Source organism: Haliotis cracherodii, unplaced genomic scaffold, assembly GCF_022045235.1.
Source record: "Haliotis cracherodii isolate W230 unplaced genomic scaffold, xgHalCrac1.p SCAF_6, whole genome shotgun sequence".
Lineage (NCBI taxonomy): Eukaryota > Metazoa > Mollusca > Gastropoda > Lepetellida > Haliotidae > Haliotis > Haliotis cracherodii.
In genome coordinates, this window is record NW_027266319.1 from 29,053,836 (window position 1) to 29,076,968 (window position 23,133).

The window sequence follows — 23,133 nt, forward strand, 5'->3', positions numbered from 1 at the left end:
AAATAAATAGATGATCACTAACAGAACGCTTTAACCTGTCGAAGTATACTTTTGCCTCTTGCATTAAAGAATATAGGCCACAATATAGAAGAGAATTCTTTTACTCTTATTGTAGACCTTGATAACAAATGGTTCTTTCCGTACTCAAGTCTGTATATTCAGCTAGCTGTTGAGCAATGGCGAATGAGCGGGCTAGAAACCTGTCATGTTGTTGCTTTGATTACTGTTTTTAAACCACATAGATAACACTAAGGTTTTACAATGCATCTGTAGTTACAAGACAATGGACGCGTATACTGATACAGAGTGAGTGTATGCCTTTGTCAAATGGCAGGGTCGCAGTGCGGGTAATTCTAAGGCTAATCTGAAATGTGATCAGTCAATATATTTTTTCTCTGGTTTAGCCTGTCATTGCTAATTTGCCCTTCAAGATTGATATACAAGCACCATTGAGGGATTACGAGGCTTAAATTAACTTAAGTGTATTTTATAATTTAGTCATGAAGTCAGGAGAGTCGCTGAGTGTAGTGAGAGAATGAGGATTTATCTAAACATGCAAATTTCTAGTGATATCCGTCCATCAATCTGTGGTTAACAGAGAAACACCAGAGAGATTCAGTGAATGTGTACTGTTAAGCTATCTCGGCAATGACATGTTTACATTACTTGCAGTTAGGGCTCCTACAGTGGTAGAAACTACTGCATTAAAATGGTTATGGTACAATTCCATAGAGTTTGTAGCTTGGCTGTCAGTAACTGCTAGTATGGTACCACTCAACCTTATCATGTTTAAAGGTGTATTACATAAACTCATCCTATCACTCACTCACAGTTAACCATGCAAAATGTGTCTGAGGGGGTCATCAGCACAGATATGTACCCTAGGTATGTTTCTGTATACAGAAATGTCCCCAAATCAATATCAGAATACAGAATGGTACCCTAGGATGACTCCATTATGCAGTGCACCTAACCGGTTCTGTTCTGTACTCTGATTTTAGCTAGGGTACATTTCTGTATAAACGTTCCTGGGGTACATATCTGTTGTACCCTACCAACAATGACCCCTTGATCGAAAACAAGGGAGAATAAAACACATTTTGGATCAGCGTAATGGGCTTTCTACAAATATTAATGATATCCAAGTTGTACATTTTAGTCTTCAACTGTGGTATAATAATAAAGAACCAACCATCATTTTTTATGTATTGATGCATAAGGAACATATATATAGAGGTTATCACGCGAGTGTGTTTGGGGATGATAAATATCCTAAATATCCTAAATATCCTGTATTAGGAATAAAAAGTGTTTATTCCTAATACAGGATACTTACCACCCCCAAATACACAAGCTTGATAACCTCTTTATCATATAATGTCATTCTTCAATTCTGTGCTTGAAAATCGATTTCCATCTCTCACAAACATTACCGAAACATTGTGAGTTTTCCTGGAATGTGCGCATCAATATTTATTATGTCACAGGGTAAGTGATGTGTCAGTGCGGCAGTGACAGTAGCCAATATAGTTCCAACTGAAATCTGTTTCTTATACAGTGGCGAAACAACATATACGCAAAACAACAATTGGTTTTACTTGCCATTCGCGTCAGTCGATTGGCCTGTCGGCTAGAGTAACTGCCCTTTGTCAAAGGGAAGCTACTCTAACCCTAGTCTATGAGACATCACGGTCACGATCAGACGTTGTTGACAGTCGGCCTGTCCTGTCATAATGTTAAGAAGTTCAGTCAGATGTACACACAGCGACAAAATGAAACAAGGTAACAATTCTAATATATTTTGCCCAAATCCAACTATTTTAATTTGTGGAAAAGGTTCCAAGCCGCAGAGGTCTACAAGCACAGATATATGGGTACTGATTCCGCTTGGCCCTTGCAAAATTGTTTTGAAATATATATCTCCAAGTTGCCAAAACTTATAAAATGCCTAAGCTACATCACAGTTAGACACTGATTTTCAGTATATCAGACTGTTCTTTTGATGATGAAAGCAATTATCCCCATAGTTTCTCCGGATTCCAGATGGTTAATTCTAACTCAATTGCCGAATAACAGAGCGACGTGTGTTTGTAAACACTGAAAGTAGTCCCTATTTGACCATTGATAGTTACATCTCTATCGGCATATGATCCCAACGGATATCATTTCTATCCGTTGTCTTTATCCTGCTGAGAAACCTACCCATTATATGATAAATCGTATTATTTTACCTACTGAATTACTAAGCATGCAAAATGAATATATTCATGCTCAAGACATCTTGATGTGGTCCACAAAACTTTTAAACTTGTCAAAAGCTGGAGATATCCTCACATTCATTTCAGTGTGTCTTTGTGTGTTCATATTGCTTCACCGTGCCAGTATTATGTCCACAAATTGATTTCCACAAGATTTTGATGTCCTTTTGTCTTGCATTCGATGTTGTTATTGTGATGATGTCCTTGTGTTCCTTTCAGTGTCGTGATGTCCCAAGTGGAGGAAGTGACTGTTGAGGAAGAGGAGGAAGATAGCATCACCTCACATCATGGCCCAGTGGTTGCAGAGATGGAAAACTCTCATCTCCCATCACCACCCCCACCGATACCAAGCTCCTCCGCTGTGATGTACCCTCATGTCAGGTAAACACGCCCCACCCTCCACTGTGATGTACCCCCTTGTCCGGTAAACACGTCCCACCCTCCACTGTGATGTACCCCCTTGTCAGGTAAACACTCCCCACCCTCCACTGTGATGTACCCCCTTGTCAGGTAAACACGTCCCACCCTCCACTGTGATATACCCCCTTGTCAGGTAAACATGCCCCACCCTCCACTGTGATGTACCGCCTTGTCAGGTAAACACGCCCCACCCTCCACTGTGATGTACCCCCTTGTCAGGTAAACACGCCCCACCCTCTACTGTGATGTACCCCCTTGTCAGGTAAACATGCCCCACCCTCTACTGTGATGTACCCCCTTGTCAGGTAAACATGCCCCACCCTCCACTGTGATGTAACCCGTCATCAGGAAAATATATCATGATTGATTATAGCATGATTGACTAGTCAGTATGACAATGGCTGCTACTTGTTTCAGTACTGACCACACCTACAACTCCAGTGCCACCTGTGAGGAGCGCTCCCTTCACAATGGCTGGAAGAAGAGAGTTGTCCGACGGCAGGGTGGGAAGACAGTTGGAAGAACTGACGTCTACATTTACAGGTGCGTCACATCTGGAGTTATTATCCCCCGCCCAGCAAAGTCCATCTGTCTCATGTTTCGTTTCCGGAGCATAACTCATAAAACGTTCAATATTTTTTTATCAAACTTTGCAGGTCTGTCAGGTACATGCTGAACTGGTGCTTTTTGCTATTTAGAAATTTTAGAAATGTTTATTTTTTACATTTCCATGGCAACAAGATGGACTTAGGTTCTGTGAGGGTAGGGTTTGTTTCCTGAGTATAACTCATAAACCGTTCAATATTTTTTCATGAAACTTTGGAGGTCTGTCAGGTACATGCTGAACTGGTGCCTTTTGCTATTTAGAAATTTTAGAATTTTTGGTTCGTTTTCCGGAGCATAACTCATAAACCGTTCAATATTTTTTCATCAAACTTTGCAGGTCTGTCAGGTACATGCTGAACTGGTGCCTTTTGCTATTTAGAAATTTTAGAAATTTTAATTTCTTTACGTTTCCATGGCAACAAGATGGACTTAGGTTCTGCGAGGGTAGGGTTCGTTTCTGGAGCATAACTCATAAACCGTTCAATATTGTTTCATCAAACTTTGCAGGTCTGTCAGGTACATGCTGAACTGGTGCCTTTTGCTATTTAGAAATTTTAGAAATTTTTATTTTTTACGTTTCCATGGCAACAAGATGGACTTAGGTTCTGCGAGGGTAGGGTTCGTTTCTGGAGCATAACTCATAAACCGTTCAATATTGTTTCATCAAACTTTGCAGGTCTGTCAGGTACATGCTGAACTGGTGCCTTTTGCTATTTAGAAATTTTAGAAATTTTTATTTTTTACGTTTCCATGGCAACAAGATGGACTTAGGTTCTGCGAGGGTAGGGTTCGTTTCTGGAGCATAACTCATAAACCGTTCAATATTGTTTCATCAAACTTTGCAGGTCTGTCAGGTACATGCTGAACTAGTGCCTTTTGCTATTTAGAAATTTTAGAATTTTTTATTGTTTTACGTTTCCATGGCAGCAAGATGGACTTAGGTTCCAAACTCTTCTATTTTTACAATTTCCATGACAAGTTCCACCTCGGTTAAAAAAGGTTAGGGTTTGTTTAGATTTAATTATGTCATAAATTCTGCAACAGGGGCTGGGGATATAGCCACGTTAGTGGCAAACTCTTGTTAATCTTACAACGACACATGGTGTCCAACTGAGAAACTGATCATGATGCAGTTCAATCTATTCCCCGATTCTATAATATGATTGTTGGATATACCATGTGCTTCAGTTTCCATTCATATTTATTTTATAATATTGTTGTCTGCCCACCTATATATTTGTTTTAAACCTGATCATGTAGTGATATTTTGTTAAATTGATTTTTTGATTAAGTACTTTTTAAAAAAATAGTGACATTTTGACAGAAACAGTTTATCATGGTTTATCATGTTTAGAATTGTATGTCATTTAAAGAACGTCTGATAACCTGTTGGCTTACATTTCCTTGCAGTCCTGAGGGGCGAAAATTTCGCACTAAAGCAGAGCTGGCTATGTTCATTAGCAGCAACCAACTTGATGTCTCACCTGATGACTTCAACTTCTCATCAGATTTGTCAGCTGAAAGATCACAGAGATCAGGAGAAGCAAGGTATTCTTGAAAACAACTAATGGTTTTGGCTGGAAAAATTATCCTTGGCTTCTGTGCCTATCTGAGTCAGCAAGTGACACTATTACTTACAGTTAAGAAACAACTTTTAATCCAAGATAACCTTTCATCCAGGACATCTGAATATCTGTTGAATTATGATGTAGATTATATCTGGTTAATGTTGATGGCCATGCTTTCCAGACGGTCCGCCACCAAGGTGAAGGTCGCACGACAGCCTCGATCTAGGAAGGAGGTGGTGATTACACCCGTACAAACTCCACCTCCACAGCAGCACTCGGACTCAGAGGAGACGTCACCGCTATCTGCCAGGTTAGTCAGTGGATGGCAGTGAGAAGAGTTGGTGCTAGTGGACACTGCAGTGTGAGCTAGGAGGGTAATGCTTGAATGACCTATTGATGCATTGCAGGTGTTCTTGGCCCGATGTAAACACATTGATTTGACTAGGCAGAATTTCTTATGGGAATATTTTCCCAATACCTATGCTTGTCTCATTGGGATTCGAGACTGTCATGATATGACTGGAATATGTTTTTGCTATATGCGACTTAACAGTCTGCCTGTCTATTCCAGAAACCTGATCGTGGGTTCGAAACCCAGCCTACACCGATTATATTTCTAGGTTTGTCAGCACAATACCCATGCTTGTATGTTTCACCGAAGTGATAAACATCTGAGACCTGCATCCCTTTGGACTTAACTTCAACATTAGCTGATGCTGTGATATAACTGGAATACTTTTAAAAGCGGCATCAAACCAAACACTCTCTCTCTCTCTATCACTGTCTCTCTTGCTCACTCACTCACTACTGACTGAGATATAGAAACAGTCTGCCTTAGGCCTGGGACTAGTCCAAATGTACTACCCGGGTATCCACCCCGCTATTACCCGACCCTACCCGGGTACCCGCTACAGGTCTCAAGAGTTGGGTTCAAAATGTCCGATTGGGAATAGTTTGACCCCTGGTAAATTGTATTTAGATACAAATATGAAATGATCTGGTCATGCATACACGGAAGCTGACTGAAATTTTATCTTTATTCAAACGTATAAAGGTCAAAAGGAATGGTGCATAGGCAGAAAGAAATGCGAACATTAGTGACTTGTAGTGTAACCATAGAGTTCTAGATATTTTTTGCCGTTAAACAATATATCATGTGACTAACCACGGGTCCGAGTAGTCCAGTTCGTACCCGGATCCTGCTCAGTACCCACCCAACCCGAGTACCCGAGTTACCCGTCCCAGCCCTAGTCTGCCTGTCTGTTCCAGAGGTGACCACACGTACGAGGGCAGCAATACACGTGAGGAGGAGCAGCTGCTTCCCAATGGCTGGTCCAAGAGGGTGGTGCAGAGACTCAGTGGCAAGTCCGCCGGCAAGTTTGACTGTTACATCTACAGGTAAAACTGGCTTTGTTTTTTGTATGGCAAAAAAGGATACCAAGCAATGAACACAGTCTTCTGTAATTCACTTTTTGAATCATTGGTGTACGCACTATTGGTTCTGTTTATCATATGGATATTTGTATGAGTGTTTCTTTCACAGAACCATTCTATCATAAGAGGATTTGGGGATATTTTCATACTTGTTTGTTATAATTAGCAGCTGTGTGAAATGGGACAGTGTTAAGTTTTGTTGAAATTTGACCACCACCAAGAATGTTATGTTGTCATTCTACACAAAGATTATTGACATAAGATATTCTTCTTCCGTGGACGTCTTCCAGATGGCTCTATAGGGAATCTTTTTGGCACATGCATGAAAAGGTCACATGCATGAAAAGAGATTGAAAAATATCGCCTAAACAATTTGGTTAAACTTTCTGAATAAATATTAGTATATAAATCATTAAACTCTAGGACAGGTCCCACTTTTGGAAAGGTTTTTGTCAAAGGTCAAAGCTGACATGCCGTGATATAACTGGAATACTGTTCAAAGCGGCGTTAACCCAGCTGACTCTAATTCCCTACATATTCGTATAAAAGAATTATGAAAATGCAAGTGAAAATAATATGGTGCTAAATCCTCTTTTTCAGTCCTGATGGTAAAAAGTTCCGTTCAAAGACTGACATAGCCTTGTATATCCACCAGCAGGGTCTTGAGATAAGCGTTGACGACTTTGACTTTGCCAAGATTAAAAACAAAGCCAAAGCTGTAGGAGACGTAACTTCCAAAATCATCAAGAGCACAAAATCAAAACGAACAAAGAAGAACATATTGAAACAAAAATCAGAAAGCCCGAAGAAAAAATCCCCTGTCAAATTTTCCCCGAAAAAAGACAATAGGACCTTGGCACAAAAATTAGTTGTCAAGATGAATTTTTCCACACCCACCAAACGTCGACAGGATGATCTAAAGGAGCGAAGGAGGAGGGAGAGAGAGGAGAGGAAGATGGCTCTGGTAAAGAAGAAGCTTGTGGTAGAGGAGCCGGAAGTTGAAGATGATGTATCTGACATATCAGACAACGAGGAGCAATCTGTGATAGTGAAACCTGCTGAGTCAGCAGAGGACTACAGGTATGTGCAAGTGACAGACTCGGGGTCATGGGACAAAGATTTGGAAAGTCGGGTGGGCACAGGTATGAATGTGGATCCTGGTAAGGAGGATGACACTGCAGCAGGCTACAGTGGATCCAGTGAGGATGAAGATGGAGATGATTCTGATGATGAAGATAGTGCTGAAGAACCACAGAAGGCTGTGATAACATCGGACAGTGCTGATCTGAGTCACGAAATTACGGAGGAAATGGAAGTGGGTGATGAATCTGAGGAAGAGAAGGAGGAGTTGTATTCCCGACCAGAAGATGAAAGTTCCGAGGAGGAGGTGGGAAGTGAGAATGAGAATGAGAATGAGAATTTGGAGGTTAGGGGCATTGAGAAGGCCTCGAAGGATGAGGACTTGAAGGATGAGGACTCGAAGGATGAGGACTTGAAGGATGAGGACCTGAAGGATGAGGACTTGAAGGATGAGTACTCGAAGGATGAGGACTCAGAGGATGAGGAGGAACGGGCACTGCAGTACAATGAGTATGATGAGTTGAGGTTGATCAGTGAACATGATGAGCCCCACCTGGAGGAGCAGCATGGGCTGGACATGGCAAATGCTCAAGACACAATCAGTGGCAGTGGAGAAGATGAACACTCGGACTCTCATCTGGAATCACATGTGAGTGAGGGCGAGAATGGGGAAATTCTGCCTCAGATAAATATCAAAAACAGGGTGATATCTTCTGGAGCAAGAAGTGAACCTATTCTTGATAAAATTGCTTCGGAATTTTTTCAGAGGGATTCATATGGTGTGTCATCTTTTAATAAGTATGACAAGGAGGAATCAGATTCTGATGGTTTAGCTTCACTTCACTTTTTGCCATTGAAGGAAGATCAGTTGTCGAAGAAGCGACAACGTCATCCTTCCAAACCAAAGAAGACATCCCCAGTGACCACATTAGAAACGAGTGAATTAGACAAATCCAAAGATGTAAAAGACAGTGTAAATGTTGATCATATTAAATTAAATAGTGACAGGACTAAACACATATATCATGACATCAACAAGATTTTGTGTAATGGGGGAAATTTGGTGAGTGGTAGAAGTAAGAGTGCTGAGGACAGGTTAGTTGAGGCAACAAAAGGTGATGAAACAAGACTTCCCTGTAGGAGTCCAGAGAATACCGAAATTCCATGTGTAGAGTACTCTGTGGAAGCAAGAGTTCCGTGTGTCGATTCAGGAGTCCTGCAGGCAGATTCTGATCATGTGGACGAAAATGAGAATGTGACTCTTCCAGAATTGGACAAACACGAGTCTGTTGATCCAATGGCTCTGTGTCGGGTAAGGTTGCGCTCACGGCCGTCCGAGGTGAGTCGCCGCACGTCACGGATGCGGAAACGGAAGGTGAGCTGGGGTGGGACAGAGGAGGAGGAAACCGTAGAGAAAGTGAGACGGCAGAGTCTACAGCCAGAGCAGGAACGACAGGCACTATCAACACAGAACTGGTCACCTGGTAAGGCAATCAATCAATCAATCAATCAATCAATCAATCAATCAATCAATCAATCAATCAATCAATCAGAATGTAGGCCATCCAGTTCATAGTTCACTTAAAGAATCAATCAATCAATCAGCCAGTCAATCAATCAATCAATCAATCAATCAATCAATCAATCAATCAATCAATCAATCAATCAGAATGTAGGCCATCCAGTTCATAGTTCACTTAAAGAATCAATCAATCAATCAATCAGCCAGTCAATCAATCAATCAATCAATCAATCAATCAATCAATCAATCAATCAATCAACCTTTATTCAGCCAGCCCATAGTTCACTTAAGGCATTGTGTTATTGCAAAACCAAATATTGGTGCCAACTGTGTCCCTATAAATGATAACAAACATACATATCAATACACACAGTCCATAGCACCTCTATTATGTACTGGTACGAACAACACAATGATAATGTATTAGATTAAAACCGTGCCAACATCCACATTTTGTATGTATATACGATAAGGAGACCAATAATTAGTGCTCAAATGCTTCTGATGTCTTTCTATCCAACCTTTCCTTAACATTAAGCTAAAATATAGATATGCCCCCAACACCATGCCCATTTCAAGTTTCAACTTCACTGTTGAACATATGAAGAATGGTACTTAAACATAGATGATCTGTAACTCCTCGAAGATATGTATTCTTCTTGTATTTATATAACGGACATGTCGGACAAGTAAACATAAAATGTTTTTCATTTTCTTACGTTTAATGTACATGATTTAACGTGGCAATATTTGCATAGTACATAGTTGAAGTAGCACTGATTCAGGAATCATTGTGTTTTCACAGCAGTGGTAGACACGCTTTTTGACATCGTAAACTGCATGCTTGTGTTCAGTTAGGCCTAGAGGGGTCTCACTATTGCTGTGCTCTTTACATCTCAATAGACCCAGATTTGTACTGTGGATAGTTGAGAATGAAGAAAGGAAAGCTAAACACATTTACATGCAAATTTTCTTCTACCAGTGCCTAGCAAGTATTTCCCAAGTGATGGTAAAGCCCCACCCCTACGGCGCCCCACCCTCCCCCGAGAGCAGCCGTGGACACCCCCAAAGTCCCCCTTCCACCTGGTGCAGGAGAGTCTGTTTCATGACCCATGGAAGCTACTTGTGGCCACCATCTTCCTCAACAAAACCAATGGTGAGTCAGTCCCAGCTGTCAGGGCTGGATTTAAGGAACTTGATTTACCTTGCACCAGGTCAGCGATAGAAACAAATATACGTAGTCTACTGGACCTTAAAATGACAAAATGTAGCAAAACCCTTAAATTTTTCTACTAGTCCTTATGATACCTCAACTATTGGGCAGTTCGGCAAGGGCTGTAGGACTAGTGCCAATTTCAATCGCTGCTGGTGCATGTTGACATGAAAACCAAGTTGCACCCAGAGCTACACGTAAGCAGCGTATTTGCATAGAATACCCCCCAAATAATCCCAACTCACTCACACCACACAAATTAATCATTTTAGTTGAAGCGACAACCAAAACTACTATTGTTTAATCATGGTAATTGTCCCTTGAGTCTACAATTTGAAATGTTGTTAAGCTTGAATGAAGGATTAATTTTCAGCACTCCAGATATTGACATCTACCTTTGAATATTCAATATAAATTTACTCTGTTAGCATGGTTAGGCCCAGTCTGTTGGGTTAATTTGGGTATTTTTAAACCAGTTATTAGATCTTTTTGAAAATTAGTCTGCTTAGAATGCTGTTTCATGTGACTTGTAAATAGTGTTTGTTCATGTGCTGCTCCAAGTGTGTCATAAAGTCAGTGTTGTCTACCTCAGGTAAAAATGCCATTCCGTTGTTATGGAAATTCTTCAACAAGTGGCCAACAGCTGACGCAGCCCGGAATGCCGACCCTGATGTCATTGCCCGACTGATGCAACCCCTGGGCCTCCATGAGAAGAGAGCTGCGACCATCATCAAGTTCTCAGGTTTGTTCATATAAAAAATCTTAAAATATAATTGCCCAATTTTTCATCAGTATTTGAATTAAAATCTTATAATCAATATTATGTGAAAAAGGATGTGTGGTATTTATTGACTGTGGATGTATTGCTTTCAGACGAGTACCTGACTCTTAACTGGTCCTACCCCATAGAACTGCATGGAATTGGGAAGTACGGCAACGACAGTTACAGGATATTTTGTGTCAATGAGTGGAAACAGGTGAGCAGTATCACAGGAGTTGGTTGACATTCAGGGCCCAGAAACCCAGTACAGAAGAGCCCCTCCTTCAACTGTATTTCTCCCCCCTCCCTGTCTCCTCCCTCTCTCCCCTGTCCCTCTCCTTCCCTGTCATTCTCCGCTCTTGTCTTGCTCCCCATTCCCCTCCTGTCTCCCTCTCCCCTCCTTCCCTGTCTCCTTCCATCCCTGTCTCCCTCTCCTTCCTTCCTTGTCTTTCTCCCTCTCCTTCACTGTCTCCCTCTCCCCCTCCTTCCGTCTCCCTTCCTTCCTTGTCTTTCTCCCTCTCCTTCCCTGTCTCCTTCTCCCCCTCCTTCCGTCTCCCTTCCTTCCTTGTCTTTCTCCCTCTCCTTCCCTGTCTCCTTCTCCCCCTCCTTCCGTCTCCCTTCCTTCCTTGTCTTTCTCCCTCTCCTTCCCTGTCTCCTTCTCCCCCTCCTTCCGTCTCCCTTCCTTCCTTGTCTTTCTCCCTCTCCTTCCCTGTCTCCTCCCCCTCCTTCCGTCTCCCTCTCCCCTCCTTCCCTGTCTCCCTCCCCCCTTCCATCTCCCTCTCCCCCCTTCCCTGTCTCCCTCTCCCCTCCTTCCCCGTCTCCCTCTCCCCTCCTTCCCTGTCTCCCTCCCCCCTTCCCTGTCTCCCTCCCCCTTCCATCTCCCTCTCCCCCTCCTTCCCTGTCTCCCTCTCCCCTCCTTCCCTGTCTCCCTCCCCCCTTCCATCTCCCACTTTCCCCTTCCCTGTCTCCCTCTCCCCCTTCTTCCCTGTCTCCCTCTCCCCTCCTTCCCTGTCTCCCTCCCCTTCCATCTCCCTCTCCCCCCTTCCCTGTCTCCCTCTCCCCCTCCTTCCCTGTCTCCCTCTCCCCTCCTTCCCTGTTTCCCCCCCTCCTTCCTTGTCTCCCATTCCCCCCTTCCATCTCCCTTTTTCCCCCTTCTGTCTCTCTCTCCCCCTCCTTCCCTGTCTCCCTCTCCCTCCTTCCGTCTCCCTCTCCCCTCCTCCCCTGTCTCCCTCCCCCCTTCTGTCTCTGTCACCCCTCCTTCCCTGTCTTTCTCCCCCCTCCTTCTGTCTTTCCACCCTTCCTTTCCCCTCCCTCTTTCCGTATCTCTCCCTTTGCTGAAATGTTTGAAAGAAATTGTATCTAAAATTATTATTTTATCAGGAGCAATATTTTCCAATATTGTGTTATTTTACAATATGTTAAAAATTATAATAAAAATATTGCATTTATGATATATGTATCCGTTCTCTGGCAACTTAAGTTCATTTCAAGGTGTCAATAGCGGTATTCTGACAGTGGCTGCTGTAAATAAAGATCACTTCACACACGCGAAAATGAATGTAAGCAAATATTTAATGAAATTTTGATTAAAATAGATAAAATAAATTACAAACATTAGTCCAGATATACAGTGAAAACCTTTTATAACCAAATAGTATTAAAATGGGGTTAAATTCCGTACTTCAGATCAGATCTGTTGACTAGATACAGTGTTACGTTCTCACGGTGATCAGCTGTTAATGTTTTTTGGGTCACAATAGCGAGGGAATACTGTATCTCTGATTCTCAACTCTGTAGATGTAACATTTTATAGAGTTTATTAGCTTTAATTTTGCGCAAGTACATTTTAAAATAGGTCATGTAAGAATGTTTGTCATACTTGCTCTTGGTCAAGTAACATTTGCCATAAATTTTCAACCCCTGCCTCCTCCTGCCTCTGGCTGCCTATCTCCCCTCCCTTCTTCCTTTGCTGTCTCCTCCATCTCTCCCGGTTCCACTCCATCCCTGTCTCCCCTTCCTCCCTCCTTCAGTATTTCCCTGTTCCTTTTCCTCCTTCCCTGTCTCTCTCTTCCCTATCTCCCTGCTTCCTGTCCCTCCCCCTCTCCCTCTCCCCGTCTCTGTCTGCCTTGACATGTAAATAAGATAGCAATGCGACACAAATGCAGGATTTTATTATACCCTCAACCTAGAAGTTTCTCATACATTAGTCGCCTTGTTTATCCAACAAATCATGGCCTGGTTCTGGCAAGAAGGAAACTAACAAGTTTTCAGAACAATCCAGTAAGAAAGGACAGAAAAAACTGATGCTGATTGGAATTTGCCAAGAGGTTCCAAAACAAGTTCACATAAATATGTGTGGAAATGATGTGAGCTATAAAGTGCTAGATCTTTTTGACAGTTGAAAAATGTTTTGACAAAGTAGATTCTGGACTGGCCAATCCCAGCTCAGGGAATGGTACGGATCACAAATGTTTGTTTCACAGAGTAGGGTTAAAAATGTCTTCCTAGAGAAATAGAAACACATGACCATTACATGACATACCCACTGTATGTATAACTGGTGAGGGAGGAACACCTTGTGTAGAAAACCATAAAGTATTGACGATGACTCCCAGGTGATATTCATAATTTCAAACTGGGTGAACACTTTCTATACCCTTAGGATAGATGTAGTGCGAAGTTTGATTTCAATATTTGGATTTTCTTTACAGCTATTTTTATTCTTTTATTTAGAATTGTTTTTACATTAACATTTGTGCGGCCTATAACTTGAAAACTATTGCATGGATTCTTTTCAAATTTAGGGATCGGTTTCCATACTAATAGATGAGGTGCAGTGCAAAGTGTGATTTTGATATGTGAATTTGTTTAGACAATATATATTTTTGCATAATTTGAACTTAGAAATATGTTGGAGTCAGGTTGGGATATTAGTGAGCCTTGCTCACTTTTTGCCTTATTTATCACCTGATGCAAAGACGAAGAAAGAATGACACAACAACAAAATTTCTTTTTGAAAGTCAAATAAATGTAGGAGACCTTGAAATACATAGGTTTCAGGAGAACATGAGCATGAACAGCCACCCTTTCTGTACATTGTGGCTAAAGACTCTCTCATTTAACACTCAGTTCACTGTGAATGAACTTGGTGAGCAACATAGTGTTCGCACTAATGTTTTCTCTGTTGTGTTCATGTGTCTTTAAAGGGGCACATGGTTTTTCAGCATGTCTCTAAACAAGAGCTCTGTTTCAGGTGAAGCCGAGTGACCACAAGCTGAACGACTACCACCAATGGCTGTGTGACAACAGTGCCCAGCTCGGCCTTGACTGAGACTACATCAACAAGTGCTACATCATGGAACCCAGTCAGACCCTGTCAACAATAACATGTCTGTCAGTTTGTCAGCCTCTACATACAATGCAGAAAAGCACTACTGATGTCAATACACGTGGCAGTTCGGATATCAAGTACTGTCCTAAGGACCTTGAAGCTTGCTGCGGTTGTATGTGAAATGAAGGACACTCTTCATCGGTAACTTTAACGTTTGGGATACAATGAGAACCCCTCGACTTTCCTGGTTATTTTTTTAACTCTGCTTTGACTTTCATCAATAAGTTGGTTGATACTGATGTTAATAATCTTTGAATTATGGAGAGATGATTATTTGTTTATTACTTTGATACAATTCTCAAACATAGTTTATGAATGCAGTTTATAATGGCTGCTCATTCATATGAAAGCATGGCAGGAGTTATTTTTCTGGTTGTAATTAGAGTATATGATATGCTGAAGTAAGTTGTCTTTTCCCCCAAATAGTAGTTTAACCAAAATAGTAAATGTCTGAGACCTGTATCACTTTTTTCATTCCTTCCACATTAAACTGACATGCCGTGGTATAACTGGAACAGTGTACACGAGAATGCTAAGCCCAACTCACTCACTTTGATCACTGCTTCCGTGGTGGATGTTTTCAAACTAAGACTGTAATCATTCATTGGTATTCAGTGCATTGAGATCCATTCTGCCATGATCAGGGTTCGAAATTATCACAAGTCTACTAGTCTGAGTTTAGAGAGGTTCAGGAAGGATTAGTGACATTTCCTTGTGGACTATAACTATATCTATTTGGCAGATCAGATCCAAGCAGCAAATCATTTTTACGGACTCATGAAAATATAAAATAATTTCTAACCCTGATGATAGGAATACTGTACAGTGAAGATGTGTCTGGCTGCACATAAATATGTAAAGAGTGCATGCTTTTTGGTTTTGACAATGAATTGTAAAATATTTTTCCTGAGTTAGATTACCTAAGATGTTAATTATTTTATATTATTGATATGTTTTTGGTCACTAGTCATTCCCACCGAGTGCTGCGCATTTTTGAATCAGATGCCACGTTGCTACATACATACAATAACCTTGGAACATGATGTAAACCCCATTTCACCTCACCTGAATCAGATTCTGTAGTGTAAGATACTTATCATATCGCAACAAAGTGTATCATTATTGCTTATTTTCCCATGAAATATCTGGTACTCATGCATTGACTTTAGAGAAATACTTGCAGGCAGACTGGCAAGTATGGTCTGAATATATGTGGTACACTGTTGTTGTGACAGAACTGTAGAATAATGCAGCTTCTGTTGGAAAGTCTGTTTTAAAGATAAGTTTCGTGATAGGACAAACTGTTGTGGGCAGTGTAGAGACAGTTATGTCCCTTTGTGGTGTGTGGGGTGATGTCCTATTTAATGTTGAACTGGTGTTTTCCTGCCTAATGTAGGGGGTTGTTTTTCATACTGTTTGTATTACAAGCCCAGTACAGCGGCAATGACCCAGCTAGAGGATGGTTAGATATGCTATAGGGTGACCAGCATTGGTCCTGATTGCTGAGTGTAAGAAAATGTACCTGTTTCTCCAGCACTGCCCACTTCAGTCAAATAACCTCCATTACAGCATAATTAAAGTCACTCCAAGAAAGGGGACACGGGTGGCCCAGTCGTCTAAGGTGCCGCGATTCGCTGTGCAGAGTTGCGTCCCTTGGGTACGCCAGAAACCTATGATTGTGGGTTCGAATCCTGGTTCGCCCCGATTATGTTTCTAGGTTTGTCAGCACCATACCCGTGCTCATGGGTTTCAACGAAGGGGTAAACGTCTAAGACCTACATCACTTGGGGCTTTCCTCCCACATAAAACTGACACGCCGTGAAATATCTGGAATACTGTTAAAAGCGGCGTTAATCCCATTTCACTCACACCACACAAATTAATCGTTTTAGTTGAAGTGACAACCAAAACTACTATTGTTTAATCATGGTAATTGTCTCTTGAGTCTACAATTCAAGCCCCGATTATGTTCCTAGGTTTGTCAGCACCATACCCATGCTCGTGTGTTTCACCGAAGTGGTAAACGTCTAAGACCTGCATCACTTGGGGCTTTCCTCTCGCATTAAGCTGACACACCGTGATATCACTGGAATACTGTTTAAAGCGGCGTTAAACCCAACTCACTCACTCACCCACTCACTCATCATGTAGAAATGGTTTAACATTTTCATGTATTGTAAGTTTCATTTTTTTGTACATAGACTGAAAAGGTGATTGTTCACAATTTTTTCTTGTAAGATTTTTTGTCCCATTATGGTAGACTAGAAAGATTATCAATATTTGTGATAGATGACGACGTATCAGTATTACATGTCCTTGTCAGGTGCAGTATGTTGAAACAGAAACATGTTTGTAGGAAAAGATCCATTTTTAAGAGTGCTATTGTGATTGCGATTATTGTTTTAGGCATGTTTAATGCGATAATTTATCCATGTTATGATTTGAAATTAACAAATTTTAGATGGTAGTTAAGATTGGCATTAAAAAGGATATTTTCTTCCCAAGAATATTCTGTATAGTATTGTTATTATTGATGTGATATGATGAATTACATTTTGTTACTGCATTGTATTGTCCAGCATGGCAAAATTGGTGACAACTGAATCTAGTCCTTATGTTAACGCTCTCTGGTTAATGCCAGTGTAATTAAATATGATTGTGATGGACGCACTGGAGATCTTGTATGGCCTGGCCTGTTCTCAAGGTGTCAATCCCCCATCTCAAGGTTACTGGCATCCCTTTTAGTTTGTCTTGGTATCCAATTTAAGAACTCTTGCATCATATCAGTGTGAACAACTGACAATTTTACACAGAATGCCTGACCTTGCATTCTTATAAACTTAGGGCTTAATATTGTATTGATTTATCACTCTTTGCAAGAAAAAAAAAAAAGAAGAAAAAATTTCTGCATTGCAATATTGGCATCTGCGCACCAGATAATCATGTCATGACATCCAGCTTACTGCACTGCGGCATCCAGAATACCACTTGACAGGGCTTGGCATCTGCTTAACAGATACACATGGCATGACATCCAGCTTACTGCACTGCGGCATCCAGAATACCACTTGACAGGGCTTGGCATCTGCTTAACAGATACACATGGCATGACATCCAGCTTACTGCACTGCGGCATCCAGAATACCACTTGACAGGGCTTGGCATCTGCTTACCAGATACACATGGCATGACATCCAGCTTACTGCACTGCGGCATCCAGAGTACCACTTAACTTAACTCCAGTGTCTGCAGGAATGTCTGATTTCTTGTATCGTCTGATCTTCTGATTGGCCAAACAGTTTCACTTGCCAAGGCATTTTGGATATTCAAATGTGTTTGTTGCATTATGTTTTGAAAGACAACAGCTGTTCAATTTAGTAGTGTAAAAATCTTCTTGATAAACACTTGCCAATATGCTTAAAAACTGTAGGATGACTCCCCGATGACTCCAGATGATTGATGTGGGGAATGTTTATGAATAATTCAAGGGACACTAATACTTACATGTTTGTCTGATTTGGTAATCTGGACAGACAGGGTTTCATTGCATGTTACATCTTTTTTGGATATGAGGGGGGTTCATGAACATTTCAGCCTAGCAAACGTTGAATTGAATTTTTTAAAGATCATTGTTGTCAGCTTTAGTAATGTTTCAGCATCATCCACTTGCATTTCTGTACAGGTGTTCTGATCATGCATCTCCAACCATGCAAGAGTTTTTGAAATTCGAAATCTAAAGGGGGCACTGGTGGCCCAGTCGTCTAAGGCGCCGCGATTCTCTGTGCAGAGTTGCGTCCCTTGGGCAAGCCAGAAACCCATGATCGTGGGTTCAAATCACGGTTCACCCCGATTATGTTTCTTGGTTTGTCAGCACCATACCCGTGCTCGTGGGTTTCAGCGAAGTGGTAAACGTCTGAGACCTACATTACTTCGGGCTTTCCTCTCACATTAAGCTGACATGCCGCGATATAACTGGAATAATGTTAAAAGCGGCGTTAATCCCAACTCACTCACTCACTCACTAAAATGGGAAAACCGGTGGGAGTTACAATGGTCCGGATGTTGTGAAAAAGGCAAATGGGGTGGAAGCTTGGTTCCACATGCCCATACAGCAACCATTGCATCCTGACTGGAAACTCCCCTTGCCTTTGTGGACTTAATCTGGTTCAAAGGTGCCGCAATTTAAGGTGCTGCGATTTGCTGTGCAGAGTTGCGTTCCTTTGACACGCCAGAAACCTATGATTGTGGGTTTGAATTCTGTTCCCTGATTATGTTTCTAGGTTTGTCAGCACCATACCCGTGCTCGTTTCACCGAAGTGGTCAACATGTAAAACCTGCATCACTTCAGGCTTTTGCTCCCTCATTAAGCAGATGAGCCATGATGTAACTGGAATACTGTTCAAAGCAGCATTAAACCCAACTCACTCACTCACTCATTGAGCTTGATTAGTGTCAATATTCACAAGGCAATCATGAGGTGTTCACTATTTGTTAAAGTTCAGTTGGTCCATCAAGGAAAGGTGAGCAGATTTGTAGAGTTCTGTTCTGTCTGTGAATTACCTGATCAAGGCACCAGATTGTTTGATACACTTGTGTTTCTTTACAATGCATGGACATACTTCCATCAAGAATTTGGAAATGTATATACCAGAACAGTGTAGGTACAATGTGTACCACTTGCTACCATAGTCAATTGTGGACTTAAGAAATAATTTTGATCAAGGAACCGGTATGGAATCGAATACAGACTTTCTACATGGTATCTCTGTCTTACCTGACCAGAAGTGACACACAAGTACCACTATTAATGCTGAGATCAGTCAGATCATTTCAAATTGATGTGCATCAGTTTAAACCTATTAAATCTTGTACTCAACGCAATACTGATGCGTTATTTCAAATTGACGTGAATCAGTTTAAACTTATTGTGAATCTTGTTTTCAGTGCCATACTGATGCATCATTGCAAATTGACATGCATCAGTTTAAACTTATTGTGAATCTTGTTCTCAGCGCCATACTGATGTATCATTGCAAATTGACGTGCATCTGTTTAAACTTATTGTGAATCTTGTTCTCAGCGCCATACTGATGCATCATTGCAAATTGACGTGCATCAGTTTAAACTTATTGTGAATCTTGTTCTCAGCGCCATACTGATGCATCATTGCAAATTGATGTGAATCAGTTTTAGACTTTCCTCCCAAATTAGCTGACACAATGTGAGATAACAGAAATACTGTTACTGTTACCCATCTCATACACTTGAGGTTGCTTATTGTAACATGAACATCATTAAAATCAGGATGAAAACATCCCCTCCCATTAATTAAAATGACTTTTTTACTACTTGCTGATTCATTCTGAGACAGTTATCAACCCCTTGAAGATCCGGTTAGAATTTCTCTTCAGCAACCCATACTTGTCGTAAGAGGTAACTAACGGGATCGGGTTTTCAGACCCGCTCACTTGGTTGATGCATGCCATCATATTCTAATTGCATAGATCGATGCTCATTATGCCAATCACTGAATTGTCTAGTCCAGACTCAATCATTTTCATGTCGTTGTCATATAGCTAATATATTGCTAAATGTGTCATGAAAGAACACTAACAATCATCAAGCTGTTACTGGACTGGGACCAACGTTACAAGTGTCTCTCTCTTTTGAAAATGGTTATGGTTGTAACATGTTCCCTTAATTATATTTGTTTGATTCTGTTTGAGTTGATCGGTAAGTTGAAATACATGTATACTACTTAAAAGAAGTCAGAGAACACTCAATTCTTGCATGTTACTAAAGGTAATGTCATATCATGACAAATTAACTATAGTAATAGGAAAGAATTGGGTGTTCTTTAATTTCTTTTGAGTAGTATACTGCACTTTCTTATGCATTTAGTGCAGCTTTTATAAACTGAGGGGCAACAGAAATTATTCTGAAATTGTTTTTTATGTACTTTAATATTGAAAGAACTGTTGTTAAATATGATTGACACTCAATTCTGCAACAGTTTGTAGAAACTCATCTGTGGCTGTGTAAACATTGGTGTAAAAATAGATTGGTTTAATGAAGACTGGGGTAAGAAATGAATTTGCAAGCACATGAAATGATGTACATTTGTGCTGAAAAAAGCAAATTTATTGATTTTCAAAGACTAGACTTTGAAATTTATAGAAATACTTGACTTAAGATACTTTCAAGTGAAAATCAAGCATGATAAAATCAAGTGAGTGGTATAATTTCTTTTGCTCCTCAGTATATATCTGTTTTGTAGATGGTTAGTACTGTTGTCACATCTGAAGAGAGGATGTGCCAGTGGTGAATATGCCTTGAAATATTGTTTTATCTATTTATTGTCACACAAACAGTCAGGGACACAGTTTATGATTTTAAGTGCCTGGTGTGTCTGTTAAACTGAAAGGAAACAACCTCAGCTTAATTATTTTGAGATATTTTAAGGTACCACTGATTCTTATTAAAGAAATGTTTTAGGATTAGGAACTGGTAAATTCTGAGGGGTGTGTGGGATGCTATGAGATTAAGGGTGTCATGAACATATGGCACAGCGAAAGAGTGGGGTCACCCAAATTTATCACAACTATAGGGGGTTGGAAGCATGAAAAAATGAGTTCCATTTTTTTCCAAATATATATAGAATTAATGTGAACATTATTGAGGAACCGGTAATTTATTATAAGACAGAATGTACGAAAATCAGGCATGTTCATCAGGTATGAAGTGATTTCATTTTCAATTTGATTAGGAGTTATTAAGTTTTTCATCAACTTCTGGGGCAGTAGCCTAGTGGTTAAAGGGTTCCCTCATCACCCCGAAGAACCGGGTTCAATTCCCGACATAGGTACAATGTGTGAAGCCCATTTCTGGTTTCCCCCCAGTGATATTGCTGGAATATTGCTAAAAGCGGGGTAAAATCATACTCACTTATATACTCATCTAGTTCCTTTTCTCTTAATGCATTATTGTGATGATGTTGTGGTGTGCCTGTTTTGTACAGTGTCCTGTTTTCACATACACGCTTTTAGAGAGTAATGTAAATAAGCATTTATTGAAATCTATGATTAAATATGTACAATTTTCATGTCTTTTTTGTTTCATATTTATAATACCTGTGAAGATCCGGGGTAGAATAGGTCCTCAGCAACCCATGCTTATCGTAAGAGTCGATCCGGTGGTCAAGCTCGTTGACCTGCTTGATAAATGTCATCATATCCCAATTGTGTGGATCGATGCTCATGATGTCAATCACTGGATTGTCTGGTACAGACTAGATTATTTACAGATTGCCGTCATATAGCTGGAATATTGCGGTGTTAAACAAAACTTGTTCAAAAATTAACCAATCGACACATTCTAACCAAATGGGCACTTGGGGAATGCTGGTGGTCTGTTTTCAGATGAGGCCAGATTTATTCTGAGACTGGCGTGTCTCGAGGCTTCCTAACGTACGTCATGCGAATGTCAACATGACAGATGTTTGTGTTGGTCTATAATGAAATGGGGGCCAAGGGTGGCCCAGTCGTCTAAGGCGCCGCGAAACCTATGATTGTGGGTTCGAATCCCGGTTCGATCCGATTATGTTTCTAGGTTTGTCAGCACCATACCCGTTTTCGTGGGTTTCACGGAAGTGTTAAACGTCTGAGACCTGCATCACTGCACATTGTCCATGGAAGGGTCACTAGACAGTTCTACCGAGACAACATTCTGGCGCCCAAAGTTTGCACGCCATTATGGTCCATGTTTTGTTTTTCTTGGCGATAACGTCCACCGTGCACGTCAAGCAACCGACGACCCGTGAAGATCAGGGTAGAATAGGTCTTCAGCAACCCAATCTTGCCGTAAAAGGCGACTATGCTTGTCGTAAAAGGCGACTAAAGGGATCGGGTGGTCATGCTCGCTGACTTGGTTGAAGCATGTCATCGATTCCTATTGCGTGTATCGATGTTCATGACATCAATCACTGGATTGTCTGGTCCAGACTCGATTATTTATACCTCCGTCATATGGCTGGAATATTGCTGAGTGCGGTGTAAAAATAAACAAACCAACCAACCAAATCAAGTAACCGACTACCTCCAGTTTTCCCCCATTGAGGACGCCGGGGACATTATCGGGACACGTGTAAGCCGACGTCACCCGTTAAGTAAGCTGAACTGTCAGGGGCGGTCGGGTAGCCTAGTGGTTAAAGCGTTTGCTCGTCACGCCGAAGACCCGGGTTCGATTCCCGACATGGGTACAATGTGTGAAGCCTATTTCTGGTGTCCCCCGCCTTGATATTGCTGGAATATTGCTCAAATCGGCGTAAAACCGTACTCGCTCACTCACCGAACTGTCCAGGCGCTGCAAAAGGAGTGGAGACTAGAACTCGCCTCGACGTTAACATTCGTGACCAACTCGTGTTATTCAGGGACAAGCTGAATTGCAGGTTACGGAAAGGGGCGAGTGGTGACAAATGCGACGTTAAGTGGCTCATTAGGAAGTTCACCCCACGGACCTTTGTGGAGAGGTATCGCATCAGAGGTAAACATATGATTTTGTTGTGATTGACTCTTGGTTCATTATCGATACAGAAAACAATATGAAAGAACGCAATCGATGACAAACGATTTTAAATATATGATATGATTTTATTATTTCTTTGATTTTTTATTGCAATCTCCTGATGTGGTTTAGGGAAAACAAAGAAGCACTGAGATAGTTTTTAAATGATGGATCATTGTGTATTTTTGTATCATTGAAATATATACGAACATGCTTTATTTTAATGGCAGTGTGTAATGTTATTCACACATAGTATATGAGCAATCAGTCGCTTTCAGTCAGCGCCTGGAATAATAGGAACATCCATGTCAAACAGAAA

The 23,133-nt window shown here is 41.0% G+C and overlaps 1 protein-coding gene across 1 annotated transcript; it reads left to right on the forward strand.

Moving 5' to 3' along the window:
- The first annotated feature begins 184 nt into the window (after positions 1-184).
- LOC139444789 (enolase-phosphatase E1-like) lies at positions 185-21,333 on the forward strand. Its single transcript, XM_071225742.1, has 11 exons — positions 185-306; positions 2,478-2,639; positions 3,096-3,221; positions 4,695-4,832; positions 5,034-5,162; positions 6,122-6,250; positions 6,887-8,850; positions 9,871-10,044; positions 10,694-10,843; positions 10,975-11,078; positions 14,115-21,333. Exons 1-11 carry the CDS (start codon positions 284-286, stop codon positions 14,190-14,192), a joined length of 3,177 nt encoding a protein of 1,058 aa, XP_071081843.1. The 5' UTR covers positions 185-283; the 3' UTR covers positions 14,193-21,333.
- Positions 21,334-23,133: the final 1,800 nt, after the last annotated feature.